Source organism: Macrobrachium nipponense, chromosome 14 (genome assembly GCF_015104395.2).
Source record: "Macrobrachium nipponense isolate FS-2020 chromosome 14, ASM1510439v2, whole genome shotgun sequence".
NCBI lineage: Eukaryota > Metazoa > Arthropoda > Malacostraca > Decapoda > Palaemonidae > Macrobrachium > Macrobrachium nipponense.
Genome location: NC_087207.1, coordinates 54,546,121 through 54,561,120, shown reverse-complemented (window position 1 = coordinate 54,561,120; position 15,000 = coordinate 54,546,121). Strand labels below are relative to the sequence as shown.

General features: G+C 37.7%; 1 protein-coding gene across 3 annotated transcripts in view; it reads right to left on the bottom strand.

Annotated features, from left to right (window-relative positions):
* The window catches only part of LOC135226511 (uncharacterized), a 29,200-nt gene that overhangs the window by 9,632 nt on the left and 4,568 nt on the right, over positions 1–15,000 (bottom strand). The window contains exons 2-3 of one of the 3 annotated variants that reach the window (XM_064266131.1): positions 14,344–14,540; positions 13,577–13,625 (exon numbers count right to left, since the gene is read on the bottom strand). In XM_064266131.1, the coding sequence (XP_064122201.1) occupies positions 14,461–14,540 (80 nt within the window). In that variant the 3' untranslated portion in view covers positions 13,577–13,625; positions 14,344–14,460. Of the gene's footprint in view, positions 1–12,602; positions 13,626–14,343; positions 14,541–15,000 lie in introns of those variants that run through there. The other 2 variants (XM_064266129.1, XM_064266130.1) reach the window with 2 other exon arrangements.

The following is a 15,000-nucleotide window of genomic DNA, read 5'->3' as shown; positions in this document are numbered from 1 at the left end:
GATAACATTCGACTTTTTTTCTGAACATGAGGAAGAGAGAGAGAGAGGGGGGGGGGGGGTGGGGGGGGGGGGGGGGGGGGGGGGGGGGGGGGGGGGTGGGGGGGGGGGGGGGGGGGGGGGCGTGGGGGGGGTGGGTGGGGTGGGGGGGGGGGGGGGGGGGGGGAAGAAGGGGGGGGGGGGGGGGGGGGGGGCCGTGAAGATGGTAATAGACACGGCAGTTAATTGCAGCAAAATCAAGTATAGCCAAAGTCAAAAAAAAAAACCCTCTCACCCTGACAGTTTTGCACCTCGTAAGAAAAACCTTGACATGCCATCTCAAATCTCAATTTAATAATCCGCTTTAAAAATAAAAATGGAACAGGGGCGTGGTGCATTACACGGCGGGGGAGCCTCACCAACGTAAAACGCCGAATCAGTGGTGGCATCGTGCTGGCGTGCTCTTCATCGTGCTGCCCAAGGTATATAGAATAGGTCAAGTAGAGTCATTCGTGGGGGCGGCTTAAATCCCCCAAGAGCCGCAACCACCTGCGGACAAGTCAGGGTGAGAAGTCACTCAGCTACCGTTTCATTCAATCATGTAAGATCACAGGTCACTTCAGTCATCTCTGCAGTTGATTTATTTTTCACATTCTTCAAATACAACCATAGTTTTGATTTATTATATAATCTAGATTATTATTTAAATAACAACTAATATATCATAATTTTGATACCAAGGTTACCAAGGGACTGTTATTTGAGGTAATTACAAAAGTGAAGTCTGTCGGTTTTCCTGTTGTGGCTATGGTGTGTGACATGGGTCCTACTAATATCAGTTTATGGAACAGTCTCAATATAGGAACAGAAATCCTTCATTTGAGACCCCTCTACACCAGATAGAGGAATTCATGTCTTTGCTGATGCTCCTCATATATAGTTAGTGTAGAAACAATTTTCTTGATTCAGGTTTTGAATTGCAAAATAGAAATTTTGTTCTAAGTGGATGTGTTAGGGAAATTGTAACAGAAGTAAAAAGGGAGTTGAAACCCACATATTGGTTAACAGAGAAACTCATAAATGTAACAGGTACGCAACGTATGAATGTGAGGAAAGCAGTGCAGCTTCTTTCGGAAACATCTAAAGCTTTAGATTTTTATGGAAGTCAGGGACTTTTGAAGAGCAGGTACTGGGAAAGTACAGGGGACTTCATAAAGCTTGCCGACTCCTGGTTTGATGTGTTCAACCTAAGGGTACCTTATGACAGAAAAAAATCTAGACACGCTTATGGGATGCAACTGACGGAACAGAATAAAATCCTTGACAATATGAAGTGTACTGCTGAAACAATGTGATTTTGCAAAAGTAATAAGATCTATCAGTTCCAAAAGGGATTTATTGTGTCATGTAAATCCTTGCCAAGGTTGCATGATATGTTGAAAAGTAAATATGATGTATCATACATAATTACCTCCAGACTTAACCAAGATGGACTGGAAAACATGTTTGGCTGTCTTAGACAAATGGATGGAACTCATGATCAGCCTACGCCAGTTGAAGTCAAACACAGAATAAGGTCATATATACTTGGCAAAATATAACTGGAAAAATTCTAAACTCTATGAAGGAGTGCGATTCTTCAAATATGTCGGAAGGAAGTGTTGTTCAGTCAAGAGAAAAAGTTGTGAAAATAATGATTCAAATGAAACTGATCTTGAAAGAGAGCTTATGATTTCTGCAATGATGTTTGCCTCTACTGAAGATGAGAAGATGCCAAAAGATGATTCAGAAAACTTTGAAAATGAATTTCATGATAGAACTTTAGAGAATGTTGCAGACGAGAGGGCCTTCGATATGTTGGAGGTTATGTGGCATCTAAATTTCCAGATTATCAGTTTATTAGGATGTAAACTGGATCAGTGCAGTAGAGCGACATGATGATAAATTAACGGAACCAGTGCTGAGTTTTTTTGAAAAAATTAAAGGTAATGGAAAAAAATGTTTTCAAACATACAATGGAGAAAATGCACCGAGAACCAGGCAATGGAGTATTTATACGACTAGGCACGCCATATTGAAAATTGTGTATCCTTGCCCTTTTAAAGTAAATATTGTTTTTTGTCAGATGTCGGATGTTTTTTTTTAGGAGAGAGTTCTGAATGCCCAAAATTTATCAAATACACAAAAAAAGAAAAGATGCATAAATTAACTAAATAATGCCATGAAAAATTTTAAAAAAAATTTGGTTTTTTTTCACTTTTACTAAGTATTTTCATTTTATGATGATCCAGATCTGTTATGTGTTTATCTATGTATATTTATTGTTTAGTTTATTAAAATAATGTATTGTAAAATTGTAAATAAGCCTTTGTAAATAAATGCAAGTCAAATGCTAATTGAATATATTTTAAGTCTATCAAGCATAATAATTTAAGATTTCTATTATATATTACAGAGCCAAACATTATCAATCCACGATTTGCATGTGTAGTACAGTGAACTATATTGAATTCAAAAGAACACAAACGTATACAAGATAACAGAGTGAAAAAGGACATCTGACACTTACGGGCCTAATCCCTTCGACCCAAGGTAATTTACGTTGTTCCCCAAGGTAGTTGATTGATTGATGATCATGGAATTTAGGGCATAGCACAAGCGCTGGGACCTACAAAGGTCATTCAGCGCTACAGTATATATGATTGAATGAAATAAATTAAATGAATGAATACGCGAACCAATTAAAAATCTCTCACCAAACAAATGACCAATTAAAACTGCAATTAAAAACATCGAATGACACTAAACCAAGACCAAGACGATGCTCACATCACATATCAACCCCCCCAAACCAAAAACCATTCACACTCACTCAAAACCACTTACACTGCAACCAAAGTATCCAACAGCTGAAGTCTCACACACACACACATAACTAAATAAATAAAAAAAAATGACATGCATACTCTATTCAACACCATTTAACCTTAATTAAAACAGCAAATAAATTTTCAAATAATAATTAGGTACTGAAAATGATGACTATGAACAAAACTAAACAAAAATCATAAAATAAAATTAAAATCAACACAAAATAAAATCAATGAGTTAAACTTTGCACCACTTAAACTTCATAAAAAATCCCAATACATTTTAAAAAACTCACTAGTGCAGAAAATATCTGCTTTGTCATCTAGAACATCGGCAAGAGATTTTCCATCAAGTGGAATATCTGCCTCTGTTCTCTATAATTTACACAATACATCAGATGTGCTCAATGATAAGGTAGCATCACACTAACACACACGGTGCACTGCCAACCTTCTAAAATAAATTTAATTGGGTTATCTGAGTGTGGCTAATACTGAAGTCGCCTCAAAACAATTTCTGTTTCTCCTCTCTTTTTGAAAGAAGAGGGCCATTTTCTATGTTTTTTCTTTATCTGCTTATATTTCTATTGTTGGCGAAAGAGAGGGGACCATCTCTCTTGCCATTTCCTCAAGATGTACGACTTGACGGATCTCTCATATCTACATGCGGTCACTTTGGTTACCTGATACAAATTTACTCACAGCCGCTTCCTTTGCATATCTGTCTGCCCTCCTCATTCCCGCGAATTCGACATGAGCTGGGATCCAGCAGAAAAACATACTGATTTCCGCGACACGAAATCCAAAAGAGACACTCCTGGGCTTTTTGTACCAGAGGATGAATTGTATACAGCTGCTTTAATGAAATCTAATGCACTTTTTGAGTCATATATATATTACAAAAATTTTTTCTTATTCGAGTTATGAAATAATTTCTAAAGCTTTAACTGAAGCATGACAACTCTGCAGTGATATGGAAGCAGACTCAGGCAATTATGCCTCGTAAATTTCATTCCATTCACAACTGCACACCCAACTCCACTATCGACTTGATCCATAGTGTAGATTTTCACTTGCCCATCATGTTTACTGTCCTGCTCAAGAAAATTAGCTTTATCTCTTCCTCAGACTGTTGTTTTTTGTCTATTTTCTTAGAGCATAAGGAAATCTTGGGAATAAGCATGGGGGTACTCCAGAAATTGGTTTAACTTCTTCAACTTTTGGCGCTGAATTACCATGTCCTTTAAACATTCCAACTGTCTTATTTGAAAAGGTTTGGAAGATCTTCACCAATTTTCCTAGAGTCACACTCCTCTAAAATTTTTTTCGTGTGGGGTTCTCTCGAGGGCTTTTTAGTCGCATGGGTACCGCAACCCGAGATCTTCTCTTTCGCAGATTCTAAAGAAGTTCATGAGAGTCAATGTAGATACTCTCAACGGGAGATGTCCTGAAAGCACTGTACATATCCTTAATCCCATATTTTGTACTATGTCCCCAATTCCTTTAACCTGGGACTTGCAGTCAGATGAATATACCCTGACAGCCTGGACTTGCAGGCAGATGAATATACCTGACAGCCATAGTCCAGTTTTGATTTACATTAAGGAATCATACAACTTCAGTAAACTTTTCTTATCAGCTCACCAGTCGAATCCCGATTACCACTTTAAAATATTGAGGGATTTTTTAACTTTGTTCTTAGAGAGTCAATGTGACTACGCACTTTAGCTTGCTGTCAAAATATAGCCCAAAAACTTACATTTTTTTTTTGTAAGGAAAATAAGACAATTCTTTCAGTTTTCAAAATAGGGATAGTTTCATTGCAGGTACATCTGGTGAAACGAACATCCACAGTTTTAGATAAAGAAAATCGGAAACCAGTTCATCAGTCCATTTTACTGATGATTTATTGTCTTTTGCAGGTAGTTACAAGCTGATACAGCGTTGTATGTGGTGACGTAGATGGCAAACAGTCATCCACAAACAGTGAAGCCCTAACTGGAGCGGAAACAGATTTCACAATATTATCAATAGCAAATGGCAAAGCAGGTTAACACTCAATACGCTACTTGTGGGACACCTTCTTCGTCTCATAACAAGAAGAAAACTTATTCGCGACTCTCACTCTAATATGTCGGTCCTTTAAAAAGGAGTTGATAAAGTTTAACATATTGCCTCTGATTCCCATTTCATTGAGCCGTTTAACAATGCCAAGTCGCCATGTTTGTATCATAGGCCTTCTCCAAGATCAAAAAATAACCCCTACGTTTGGCATTGAATTGGAAAATCCTGCTGAATCTGATTTGATAATCTTCAGTAAAGGGTCAAGCTGAACGATTTTTCCTGAAGCCAACTGAACAGAAGATAACAATCGTTTTTTTTCTCTAAATGCCACTTTAGACGAGAGTTTCAACCATTTCTCAAATAATTTACAGACACAGCTTAATGAAAATTGGTCTGAACTAGTGGGCTGATATGGATCTTTGTTTTTTGGCTTTATGACTGGAACTACTATGGCTATCTTCCAAGATGTGGGAAATGATGCCTGTTTTTTCTCAGATCTTATTGAGTATTTTCATTAGATATATTTTAGTATGTTCTGGAAGATGTTTAATCATGTTGTAAAGTTATGTTATCTGCACCAGCGGGCCTGTTGGACTCACAAGATGAGAGAGCCTCTCGTAGTTCCCTTAGTGAGAATTTAGCATTATATGCTTCATTGTTTTGAGAGTTAAATCTAATTGACACCTTGGCATTTCGAATCTTACTGAACTTTGGTGTGTAATTTTTGCAGCTTGATATGTCAGCAAAATGCTCACCAAATTTTTCTGCAACATCAGCTGGATTTGAAATAAGGACATCATTGATTTTTAGAGTAGGAGCAGGTGATGGAACAAATTTCCCACTTAGCTTTTTAATCTTTTTCCATACTAATCTTTCTGGCGTTTTAGAATTGATACCATTAATATAGTGGAGCCAAGATTCCTTTTTAGCTTTTCTAATATATTTTCTTTGTTTGGCTAAAGCCCGATGGTATGTGGTTTTAGTTGTTCCTGAGGGTTTTGCCTTGAATTGTCTATAGCATTTTCTCATTATTCTTCGCAGTCTGCCACAGGTTTGGTCCCACCAGGGAACTGCAGGCCTGCTTGGTTTACCCTTTGTTTTTGGGATATATTTCTCAGCATTATCCAATATAGTTGAGGTCCAGTAATCATACGCATCTAATGTTACTCAAATGACTCTACTTCCTGATGTAATTGAAAGCTTCCTTCATACTTCTTCCAATCTGCTTCGTTTTCCTTCCATTTTATAGGAGATTCAGAAGGTATGTTTCTAGCATTCTTTAAAGGTTTGGGAAAGTGAACACTTCCGTGCTCACTTATTACTGGGAGATTTCAATGCCCATAATAGTCTATGGGGAGGTGATACCTTGAATGCTTTAGGTAGAACCGTCGATGATTTTATCTTAAATAATGATCTCTCTCTTTGCAATGATGGTTCAATGACGTTTCATAACATCTACACCAATGTCTTTTCAGCTATAGATTTAAGCATTTGTTCACCTGCAGTCCACTTCGACTTCGACTGGTCTGTAAATGAATTCCAAGTGGACTGCATGTGAACAAATGCTTAAATCTATAGCTGAAAAGACATTGGTGTAGATGTTATGAAACGTCATTGAACCATCATTGCAAAGAGAGAGATCATTATTTAAGATAAAATCATCGACGGTTCTACCTAAAGCATTCAAGGTATCACCTCCCCATAGACTATTATGGGCATTAAATATCTCCCAGTAATAAGAAAGGAGGAGGTAGCTGATTAGCTAGTGCCTGAATGTCATTCAAAGTAATCTCTGACCTAGGTAGGTGGTAAATAGAGCAAATAGTAATCTCTTTTTCAAAGCATGCTCGAATGGAGACTGCTTGTAGGTTTGTGTTCAAAGGTACACTTGTATGTTGCAAAGACTTTTTAGCAATAATTGCAAGCCCCCCATGAGCTCGATCACCATCTCTGGGGTTCATCACCAACATTTTATAATTTAATCCTGGATTGTATAATGAGTTGCCTAACTTAGTTTCTTGAAGGCAAACTACATCTGGATCATGATGGTTCAATAGTAATTTTAACTCTTCAGAACGAGTCCTAAGGCCTTTGCAATTCCATTGCAAGATATTAAATTGGCATTTTAACTGTGATTCTTGTGCCCAGCCAAGTCATTATTTAGCCGGGTTTTCAAAGTAACACAGCTGAATGTTCTTGGATTTGAAAGTCTCTTAAGTCTGGTGCCTGGGAGACTTTTATTTTTATTGGATGAGAGTTTGAGTTTGAGCATTTTCCTTGCACATCCTGTTTGTTCAGTTTGAGACTAGATTTATTTAAATTTTAAACTATATTTAGTGAGTCAGCATGTTTTCCCTCCACTTCAGAAGTAGCTGTGTCTGCATATGATTGAGGGGATTGGGAGAGGTCGGTCATACTTAAATTTGAGCAGGACCAAGACATCTTTTCCAATGGCTGTGAGGTTGATAATGGCTTAAAGGGGTCATCAAGTGCATTGAATCTGTTGGAAATAGAAGTTTTAAACTCTATAGGAGAGGATGTTCTACATTTCTTTGACGTTGGGGGTGACTGAAAACTGTCATAAGATTTGTTAAGATTTCCTTTAGATTTTATTCTCTCTTTGGGCTTGACAGTTGAGCTCAACACTGAGACAGCATTTGCTTGCAGGTCAGGGAGAGGTTCATCAATCACAGCTTGTATCCTGAGAGGGTGTGCTATTTTTAATGATGGGTTTAGCAGGCTGATGGAATGTATTATTTCCCATAACATTGGAAGCAAATGAGAATCCAGCACTTTTGTTAGCACCTCGAGCGCTTGGCTTCTCCTATGCTGATAAAGTTATTATGTGCATTGTTTACAACTTCTTGTTGGAAAATATATTGAGGACAGCCCCTCCAATTGGGAGAATGATAGCCAGCACAGTGGAGACAATATTTATCAGCCTTGCAGTTGTCCTTTACATGTTCATCAGAGCGCACAAAGCACTTTCCTGTTTTGTACACGAGTTTGATACATGGCCATATTCAAAGCATTTATAACACTGGGTTGGTCGATATTTAAATGGCTTAACCCAAATCCGAGAGTGGTCTATATCAATATATTCCGGTAAGTAGGAGCAGGTGAAAGTCAATTCAATGGCATGCTGAGTACCTTTCAATTTTCTAATTTTAATGACATAAGCAGGACACATTTTTAATATTTCCTCCTCTTCAAATTTCATATAGGTCTCTGCTATAAACTATACCCCATTTAATGTTAAATGATCGATGAGGAGATACATCCAAAATATTACCATCTTCAGATGGTTGGAATTTTGAAAGCATCTTAATTTGAATATCATTAATTGCATTGATCAAGACTCCTTTACCATATCTTTTAATGTTACCTTTAGGAATGGTACCAATCTTCCTCTGTAGATACTTGCATGCTGATAAAAAGTTTTCTTTACCTGTTTGTAATTTGCAACATGCCAAATCAATTTTGGGTCATCTTTTGCCAGGTTTTTTTGGATATCTACCTCAAATTTGCTGGGTACATAGTCTGTTTCATCCTCTTCCAAATTGTTTATATTAAATAAATTTGCATGGCAAACTGAACCAAAGACTCTTTTACCATCAAGAATCTCTAGAGCTTTGGAGGCATATTCAGCTTTACAAAAGGTTATGTAACTTTCATGAGAGATGGGATTTTTAACTATACGTAATTTTATTCTATTTTGCCAAACTGTTTCATGTAATTATGTAATATTTCAAAATCGACTTGATCACTTATGTTACTACAATACACAACTCTTAGATTTTCATTTACACCACCAGTATTTTCACTCTGTTGTCCTGGTGTTTGGTCAAGTGAAGAGCCTAATGCGGATTCCTTAATCAGGCGAGTCATAAACAGAGGGCGTTAAATAAAAATCCATCAGACTATGGTGTGAACATTCATCCAGGTTGGCCCCATACCCACCATGGAGCTACAATTAGAGGGTGATATAGCACCCTAGGAGTCCTACCAAGATATACACCCCACACCCAGTTCCTTGAGGGTCGTCAGTCCATTGAGATCAGACCCAGCACTGAGTGCAGAGTTTAACATAAAAGTTTCCCCTCGCTCGGACACATCAGGTATTCCAGTTTTACGGGTGAGGGGGAATGCTGTCCAACCCCACCGTCCATCAAATCACAAGGACTGTCAAAGCTTGGCCAAGTCCATTCCAAAAGTCGTCGACAAAAGCAGTCCAAAAAACAGAGTCAAAATTTAGAGGTTAGACAGAAGGATTCAGGAGAGAAAGAGAAGAGAGAAGGATTAAAAGTGAGAGAGAAAGGGTTGTAGGATGTTCCGTCAGGACCCGGGGCACCTATGGGAGTGCAATAACATTCCAACAGAAGCCAGGGTCCCTTATCCCCTCACCACTGGAAGGAGTCCTACTCGAGGGGTCCCAAGGTAGTACTTCCCCTGACTGCTCCCACCCTGTCCTCCAGGCCTGTCACGGAAATACCCCACAGCTACCCCCGCGACCAAAGTGACTGTACCTCTCTCACTTATTCTATATACCTTGGTACTGCCGTGCTCTTCCAACTGCATCCAAAACTGTGGAGCGGGGTAAAAAAAGGACCGGACAGCATTCAAGAACATTTACATGTATTGCTTCGCATCAAAACGTCCGTTTAGCACTAAACCCCCACCCCAACCCCTGTCTATTGCTTTCCCCTCCCCCATCCCCCAAAACCAACCCCTCTCGTGCAAATACATACATCCCGGCCATTGCGTTTTGTAATTAAGAGAAACTGGACGAAGATGGGGTGTTATTTCTTGTGATGAGAATAACAGCTTGCCTTGTGGTCTTTGACAAGAGTAAGTCCTCATTAACACGGTAATTGTTTGCCATTCAGGCGAAGGGGAAATGCACCCCCAGGCCTCCCCCCCCCCCCCCACAACCACACACAAACACACAAACTGGCCACCCACTCGTCCTTATGGAGGGAGACCAAGATTTGAAGAAGATAGCTCTTCTGTAGGTCTCGGGAGGGAACGGCCCCCCACCCCAAACTATCCACCTTTCCTGCAGGACCCTCCTACATTCTATGAGCATTCTAAGATTCCTCCTGTCTGCCCATCTTCTTCATTCCATCCCCCCCAACCCACCTCAAAACTTAAGACACTCCCTTCCTTCTGTCCTAGTACTAGATCCTATCCATCTTCTACACTAAAACACAGGGTCCCTAACCTAACCTCCTTCGAGGCTTTCACATGCCTCTCTCCTTTACTACTACTCTCCTGCCGTCCCGTCTATCCTCTTGTGAGATCCTCCATCCCTTCTGCCCTCACATGGATGGTTTCCACCATCACACTGCCTCCAGGACTCTCTTTTGAGCCTTCTCAGGTCTTTTAAACTACTGTAGGACCTCTTTCCCCATAACATTTTTTTTTGCATTTTTGGGCCTAACTCTTCCGTTGCAGACCTTCTCGGATCTTTAACTAGTTACTAGGAGTTACAAGGATTAGGATGTCTCAAGGACTTCTTAGTCCATCCTAAGAGAAGACATAGTGTGCTCAGTTATCTGTAAAAGCAGGTTTTACTGTTCATTCATAGTGTCCTAGTGATTTTGTCTAGCTTCCTTTTAAACTCTTCTACACTGTTGCTGTTTACAACCTCTTGTTGGCACTTTATTCTGCGTGCCACATGTCTTGTATGTAAAGAAGTTCCCACAATGGGATGTGTTGTATCTCTTCAGCTCTAGTATTTATCCATTATTTCTTGACTCTTCCTCCATAACATTCTTGCCTATCTCTTCAGGGAGAGAGAGACGTAATACCGCTATCTTTAGCTGTACAAGAGCCTTGGTCTGCTGGCATTCACAGGTAAGGTGTGTGCTGCTGCAGCAGTGGAATCTTTATGATAAATTGACAAAAACGTTGCATATCAAAGACGAATTAGAAGAAGGAGAGTTTCAGTGAGCAGCTAGTTTTAATTTCTCTAAAATATTGCCTCATCAATATTGCTAAAATAGATGGCGTTTACCAACAATTACCTTACTGTCTTCACATAGTTGGACGGGAATTATTTGTTTACCTTCACCATTCATTGTACTATATGCTTCAAATATTGTATGGTTTTTAATTATTCCAGGAAAAGGGGGGAGAGGGGACGGTAGATCTAGGGTACTTATCTGCGGCGGCGTAGACTATGGCATTTACTGTTTTTCTATGCAGTTTTACCTACTGAACAAGAATTTTAAGTAATATTTATTCGGACGACTGTAATTAACCCCCAGGGGCCAGTACTAAACACGGCGAAATACATTGGACGCCCCAATCCCTAGTGGATGTCGTATCCGCGGTTACGTTCTTTGCAGTCCGTGCGGACTGCTTCTGTAGAAATGCCAAGGGACCTCTCTCTCTCTCTCTCTCTCTCTCTCTCTCTCTCTCTCTCTCTCTCTCTCTCTCTGCGGTTGTATGGATGGATTCTAAGGCTCACATCTGGCTCTCTCTCTCTCTCTCTCTCTCTCTCTCTCTCTCTCTGCGGTTGTATGGATGGATTCTAAGGCTCACATCTGGTTGACCATTAACACAAAACAGAAACATTCCACCTTCCAATGGCGTTACTGAATAATTAGCCCGTGTGTGTGTGCGCGCGCATGCGAGGGTAATTTAAAAGAAAATGGTCCATGTGTTTCATAGAAAACGACATCATCTAATGATCGCCTTTTAAAACACAAACTGCAGCAAACTGAGAAATGGGACCCCACCAGTGTTGTAGACCAAAACTGATGTCTAATTTTATGAAAAATTAAACACCTGACGTTCCTAGAAAGTTAAACCGCGTATAGAATTCCGTTAGACTACTGTTAGTCTCTGGGTAGACCTTCCAGACATGGAAGGAAAACTCAAAAACACTTTTCTCACACATTCACAATTGGTAGTATGTGGAAGAGCATTGGTAGAGTCCTGAGAGAAGGATTAAATGGGGATTTTCTGAAATTGATCTCACTCCTAAATTCACTCTAGCAAATTATTATATAATCTATTTGCTCTCATACGTGTCCGGTTTTGATTCTGAGATATAATAATCACTTTTAATTAAAGGATATGAATAACAACAGCACATCATTCAGTCTGTAACTCATATATATATATATATATATATATATATATATATATATATATATATATATATATATATATATATATATATATATATATATCTACCAAGAGCGTTTGGAGAGGCCATATACAGGAAGCTGCCTGTTACCTGGAAGCTAACAACACGAAAGTTTCTCCTATTCTCACCGGATTTTCAACTGAAAACGCAAAAGTGATTGAGTATTTTAATTTTAATTATCATTTCTCGTCATTATTTTCTCGACTTTTACCAGTTCCTTTATATTATTTTCTGCTATGCTCAGTTAAATATTAATTTATTTTTATTTGACGTTAGAGTATACTACGTTATGGGGATACACATTTTTTTTTGTCTCTCTCTCTCTCTCTCTCTCTCTGAAGCAAGAATAAATATTGAAGGATACATTACCTGTGGAAAGCAACGTTCCTGAATTATTTATTCCAAACAAATACAGTTCTTGTACCTCACAATTATCATTGTAACAGCTGGATTAAATACACCAAATTTTGAGCAGTATACAAAGCGATGAAGCAAATCGTGAAAAAAATTAAGGATATTCAAAGCAAAATCAGGAAAAAAAGACGAATCTTTATTGATTTGAGACAACAAAGCAAAAGTAAATAACTGAAAAATTAAACTTCAACTGTATTGAAAAACTGCACATTTTATGAACAGGATACAAAAAACTTAGGTTACTAAGACATTCATTTTGGTAGAAAATATGAACAGATTGTAAAAAAGCATTATAAGCAAATTATTAATGTATAAAAATCCATGAGAGTAAAACTGACAGAAAAAGAATAAAATGTTATGATTTTGATTGACCACAGACATTTCTTCAAAAATCCTGTCTTACTTGCCACCTTGTTCTACTGAATTCCGAAGCCTCAATTATTGCCCACTGCCGCTAGCACCAGGATCCTTGTGTTTATTATTCATTTCAGTACAGCTTGGCATATGCAGTGTCTTACAGTAAAAGCAAAAGTTTATATAATATCAATCTTGTGTGCATATTCCAGTCGTCACGTTCTCTACAAACTCTCATTAACAATGGACATTATGTTGTTAAAAATCCACAATTATATATTACGTTACACTGATGAGGAACACCGCTCAGGTGTTTGAAAGTCTTTGTTCTAATATTACATAGAAATGTATTTTTAATATATAATAGTGGATTTTTTAACAATTTGTTTTCACGAGACTGTGAATTTCTTAACAATGGACATTATCTTGCAATGTGGGATGACTGTTAACTCGATTATTCTTTGTAATAAAATGAAATACAATAGACCCAATTACTAAATCAGGAAAGGCCTGAAAAAAAAATCCTCTTCCTATTTCTTAATTTTTCTCGGTCTGAAAAATTTGTCTTGTGAATTTTATTAAGTCTGAAAAAAATTGTATTCCTGTGATTTTTTTTTCAGTCTGAAAACAAAATTTTAGTTAATGAATCTTTAATTGTCCGAGTCGCTTTGTTGCGCCGAGTTTCTTCAGGTCCTCCCATTGGCTCATGTCAAAATCCGTCCCTGTCATAAAAGTTATTGACCTCAAAGGCCCAACGGTCAGCAACTGGAGCAGACGTCCTATGTTATCACCTAGGTGAAGAAAACATACGGTATAGGATATTGAGACTTACATTCCTTAATTTACAGTCGCTCCCACTCAAAACACACGCACGCGCACCCATACATACATATAAATAATACATATATATACCACAGGAAAATGATCGGCAGAAATCCAAGCGCTTTCGTCTTTTGTCTTAGTAAAGACGAAAGCACTTTGATTTTCTGCCTCTCATTTTCCTGTGGTATTCGTTTATTGAATGAAGGTCCGTGCTCATCTACTGTGACTTTTTAAAGCAATATATATATATATATATATATATATATATATATATATATATATATATATATATATATATATACTATATTATACATATATATATATAATATATATATATATATATATATATATATATATATATATATATATATATATATATATATATATATATATATATATATATATATATATATATATATATATATATATATATATATACATACATATATACTATATATAAGATAGATAGTATATTCGAGTATTTATCTTGTTACTTTCAATGCATTTTATCTAGCAGTAAAAAATCTTTATATAATTTATAGAAACAATTTCGTCTTACTCTCTCCTTCCGCCGTTACTCCTTACTCGTTTTCATTCTCCAAATCAAAAGAAAGAACGAATGACGACTAGCTATCTATCTCATATACATGAATATCACTAACTTTTTTTTTTTTAAATACCACGTACTTATCGGAAAGAAGACGGTTAATTCGGTGGTGTCCTCGGCGCGGTTCGGAGGAACCGTCCTGTTCAGGACCTCAGCCACGCGGTCGACGTCATCGCTGTAGAGGAAGTACTTCATTGTCATCGTCTGGCAGAACTCTGGAGAGAAAACGGACGAAGGCTGCCCGGGTCATAGAGCGCATCGCTGTTGATTATCACAACTGCAGGAGGAACGATGGTTTATAAGTACGATTGAAAAGAATAATATATACTATATATATATATATAGATATATATATATATATATATATATATATCATATATATATATATATATATATATATATATATATATATATATATATAGGTATTAGCCATGAAGGAAAAATAAACAACGAAGTTTCTGCAAGATCTTTCGACTCAACGTCCTTTACTCATCAGATAAACTGACTTACATGAGGAATTGACAGTACAGGATAGGTCGTATAACTGACAGATAGGGATTACAAGGAGATTAGTTCCTAGAATCCGGCACACCTGAAGAATGAGTAACCTTTCCAAACAAGCATAAACATGGGTACAATTTAAAAAAACGAAAAGATTAAGTCAATCTGCTCAGACACAAGGACAAGACAATTAAATGATTATATAGGGCGACAGCTATTCAGAACTTTGGTAAACA